General features: G+C 45.7%; 1 protein-coding gene across 1 annotated transcript in view; it reads left to right on the top strand.

Moving 5' to 3' along the window:
• Positions 1 to 594: 594 nt before the first annotated feature.
• Positions 595 to 4134, top strand: part of CHST3 (carbohydrate (chondroitin 6) sulfotransferase 3) — a 13495-nt gene continuing 9955 nt past the window's right edge. Inside the window, exon 1 of the mRNA XM_015422901.1 lies at positions 595 to 735. Within this exon, the coding sequence (XP_015278387.1) occupies positions 599 to 735 (137 nt within the window). The 5' untranslated portion in view covers positions 595 to 598. The remainder of the gene's footprint in view (positions 736 to 4134) is intronic.

Raw genomic sequence — 4134 nt, 5'->3', positions numbered from 1 at the left:
AAGTTGAAATGCACTCCCCAGTCCCCCACCCCCCAAAAAAGGTTTAAAAGCTCTCTGCAAGTATCACTCGGAAAAGCTGAGGCTAGAAATCCTCTCCTTCATGCGTTATTTTTCTTCATGCAGTATATTTTTACATGAGAGGACAGTTTGAAGTGGTACATCCATCAAGGACTGCAGCATATCATTCTGCTGTTTGTGTTCTTTGGCCCCATAGTTCTGTCCAGAGATATAAGCCTCATTAAGCCTCCACACCTTCCCTATGATAAGACTCCCCCTCACAGCCTAAGAATCATTTCCCACAAGAGTTCAGTGTAGGAACTTGTGTGACCCCTCCATGCGACTCACCACAGGTGGCAAACGCACACCATATCTGTTTCATCCAGATATACATGCCATATGTTTACTGATGCACACCATTTTTTCTCTCCCCTTGCAGAACAGGAGCAGTGCCCTTCATCTGGTGAAACTAGCATCAGGCAATGGTCTCCAGATAGCTGAAGAACATTGGAAGAGTTAAAGAAGGGTTTCCCCCCCTTCTCTCCATGTGAAGGGGAACGGCCTTTCCCTGGCAAAACATTGAACATCTCAGTCTTCCTCCATGGACAAAGGACATACATTACCTCAGGACTTTGGAGAATTTCTGCACTGCATGAGGATGAGGAGCAAGTTCACCATCTTCCTGGTGTTTGTAGTAGCCCTTGTCATTATTGAGAAGGAAAACAACATAATATCAAGGTAAGGAGAAAGGAGATCTATACTAGACAAGAGGCTTTCTCTGCGTCTTTTGCAGTCTTCAAACTGTCAGTATTTCGGTCTTGCAGGTCTTGACTTGTTACAGCCATCTCTCCAGTCTTTTGGAATGAAGTGTAGTGGGTTAGACACATGTCGAAACCACTAATACAGATGTAGTGATCAGCATGGTTTACTGGTACACAACAAAGACAAGACTACTGGCCGGCTGGCCAACTATAACTACACCTGGGGACACTCCCCTAGGTTCCCCAGTGGAGAGACTAGGAGCCTAGTCCCCATTGTTCTTACAGAGTCAAGCTCGGGGGTATTCGCTGGCCCCTGGTGGCGGTCAGCGGACATAACATGGAACATGGTAAATATCTACACTTGCTGATCTGAATTAGGCTGCCTCTTCATCCAGGAGCGCAGCCAGATCATTTGAAATACACACTATAGGTCATGGCAATAGGCCATGTAATTGGTTGTATGCTGTTTAATTTGATTTTAAAAATGGTCTCCTAGAACAATCTCCTAGAAAGGGAATTTCAGCAAGTGAAGTTTTTTTTTATCCCTTGTTTATTCTACACTTCTGCTTAGGAACTTATGGCAGCATATATGGTTCATCCCTTCACAACAACTCTATTCTTAGGCCAGTGATTGCTAGCATGGAACCACCAATCAAAACATCCACCTGATGTCCACTTCCTTCTTCCCCCAAAGCAAAGAGCCAATCCTGGCTTTCCTTCTCCTCACTGGAGTAGGAGGTAGTTCAGAAGAGCTGAGAAGGCATCACCTTCATGCCAGTAGGAAGCACCCATATGGGAATGGTTCCCTTCATCTTAGGAAGATGCCTGGGCTGGAACTCTCAAACACTGTGATTGGTCCCAGCTGCCATAGCAGTGTCAGAACCCACAGCCAACAACGTAGTACACGCTTATCAGGAAAGGTAATACTTTATTTATTTTTTTAATGTCAAAACTTTTATTTTGGATATAGCATTTCTATTGTCACATATCCATATCTCTTATCCCCTCCCCCCCTTTTGTGGCTTCCCGCAATGCTCCTCCCCCTTTCCCATGTATATTTCTATTTTTTCTTTCCCATTTCCATCTTAAATTTCAAGGTAACAATATCTTAATCTAAACATTCCAAACCTTTATATGTTTCTGCCCTTAATAATTATCAAAACAAAGTAAATTATGTTTTACATCCCAGTTTTTTTCTAAATATTCTTTAAAGTCTTTCCATTCTTCAAAAAATTCTTGATCTTCTTTGTTATTAAGTTTCTTCATTAATTTGTCCATTTCAGCCATGAATAACACTTTCTGTATCTGTTCCCATTTTTCTGGTATTCTATCCTGCTTCCAAGATTGTGCATAAGTCATTCTAGCAGTAGTAATCAGGTACCACAACAATGTCTTTTTTGTTACATTTACTTCTTCCATCTTGAGCCCTAGAAGTAATATCTCCGGTTCTTTCTTAAAAGTACATTTCAAAATTTTCAGCATTTCATCATGAACTTCTGTCCAAAAAGCCATAGCTTTATCACAAGTCCACCACGTATGATAAAAAGAGCCAAACTGGAATTTGGAAAAGAAATCTGCCCAGTGGAGCTGCTTGGGATTGAGACATCGAGGCGTTTTGAGCGTTTCTAAGTTCTTATGATCAGTCCACACCTCGAACGGGACCCGTGCCCCCTCCAACCAGTGTCTCCAGGTGGATAGGGCGGGTTTTATTGCCCCCGCCTCCTTCTCCCAAACAGACCAGTTCCGTTCAGTGTCATTAAACTTCCGCGACACGTAGGCCAATGGATGAAGCAACCCGTACCCTCCCTCTTGGAGGATGGCCCCCCCATGGCAACATCCGACGCATCGGTTTGCACAATGAACTTTTTCGTTTCATCGGGGTGGGCAAGGACTGGCTCCGAAGTGAACAATGCTTTGAGGCATTCGAAAGCTTCCTGACACTCCTTACTCCATGGCAATGCTGAGCCCGGCTTCGTAGCCCTCTGGGCCCTTCCCCTTCGTTTTTAATAAGTCCGTCAGGGGTAAGCTGACTTGGGCAAAATTGGGCAAAACGTTTAGGTAAAAGTTCGCAAATCCAAGAAATGATTGGAGTTGGTGTCGGGTGCGAGGTACCCTCCACCCCAGCACGTCACGCACCTTGCCCGGATCCATCTCTAGGCCCCTGTCAGAGATCCGATACCCCAAAAAGTCAATGTGTATCTTGTGAAACTTGCATTTAGACAGCTTTGCAAACAGTTTGTGCTTGTGCAACGTGGCCAACACCTCCCTCACCAATTTCATGTAGGAGGGGAGGTCTGGGGAGTACAGCAAGATATGATCTAGGTAAACAAGGGCCCCCTTGAACAAGTGCTTGTGCAACACCTCGTTGATCAAGTTCATGAAGATCCCTGGAGCCCCTTGAAGACCGAAAGGCATCACTCGATACTCAAAGTGTCCAAGGGGAGTGTTGAAAGCGGTCTTATGTTCATCCCCCTGCTTGATGCGCACTCGGAAGTACGCATCCCTAAGATCCCTAAGATCCAACTTAGAAAAGATTTTCCCTTTTGCCGCTTCCGCTAGTAGGTCTTTGATCAATGGCATGGGGTATGTATTGGTTGAAGACACTGCATACTGCTACTGGCTGCTGACCCCAATTCGGGTTCCAGCGATGTTCTTGGCACCTGGGAGAGATGAATTTCACCTTCCCTTCATCCCATAGTATGTAGGGATCGTGCCCGTGCAGCCACTGTGTTGGATCCCCAAGCATCGAGAATAAATCCACGTTTCAAAGAAAGTAAAGTTTATTTCAAAGCATTGGAAAGATACTCAAACACGTTCTTTGTTAGAACTGAACACAAGCAGTTAGGGCAGACATGATAAAGGGATTCAAGTTAGAAACACAACCAATGGATAACGTTCCCGCTGGCGGGCAGGAGAAAACGGTTGCCTGCTCAAGTCTTGGGAACCAGGCGAACAGTAGACAAAACACAGGTGCAGTTCACAGGCTTGATAAGTAAGAAGCTAACAGCGAAGCATACTCTCCCCCTCACATCCTCCAGTTGTTTTACTTTGGCATTACAGCATAGAAAACACAGGGGCCAGCTGGCAGGGACAGGGATCACATATGTACAATCAGAAGTTACACAGAACACCATGGCAGCTTGCTGACATACTGCCCCCTCAAAAACACACCTTAACCGTCACCTCCCGGGCCGGGCGGGAGATCACCCGGGCTGGGCGGGAGACCTCCCGGTTTGTCCGGGAACTTCCTGTGGAAACAATGAAGCAGGTAAGGGGCCCGAATATCCCCTTCTTCCACCCATTCGCGGTGCTGGGGACCGAAATCAACCCATTCAATGAGGTACCAGAGTTTACCACGTTTCAGCTTGGAGTCAAG

This window comes from Gekko japonicus, unplaced genomic scaffold (assembly GCF_001447785.1).
Source record: "Gekko japonicus isolate JY-2015 unplaced genomic scaffold, Gekko_japonicus_V1.1 scaffold49, whole genome shotgun sequence".
Lineage (NCBI taxonomy): Eukaryota > Metazoa > Chordata > Lepidosauria > Squamata > Gekkonidae > Gekko > Gekko japonicus.
Note: the sequence above shows the minus strand (reverse complement) of the source record. Positions and strands in the feature narration are given on the sequence as shown.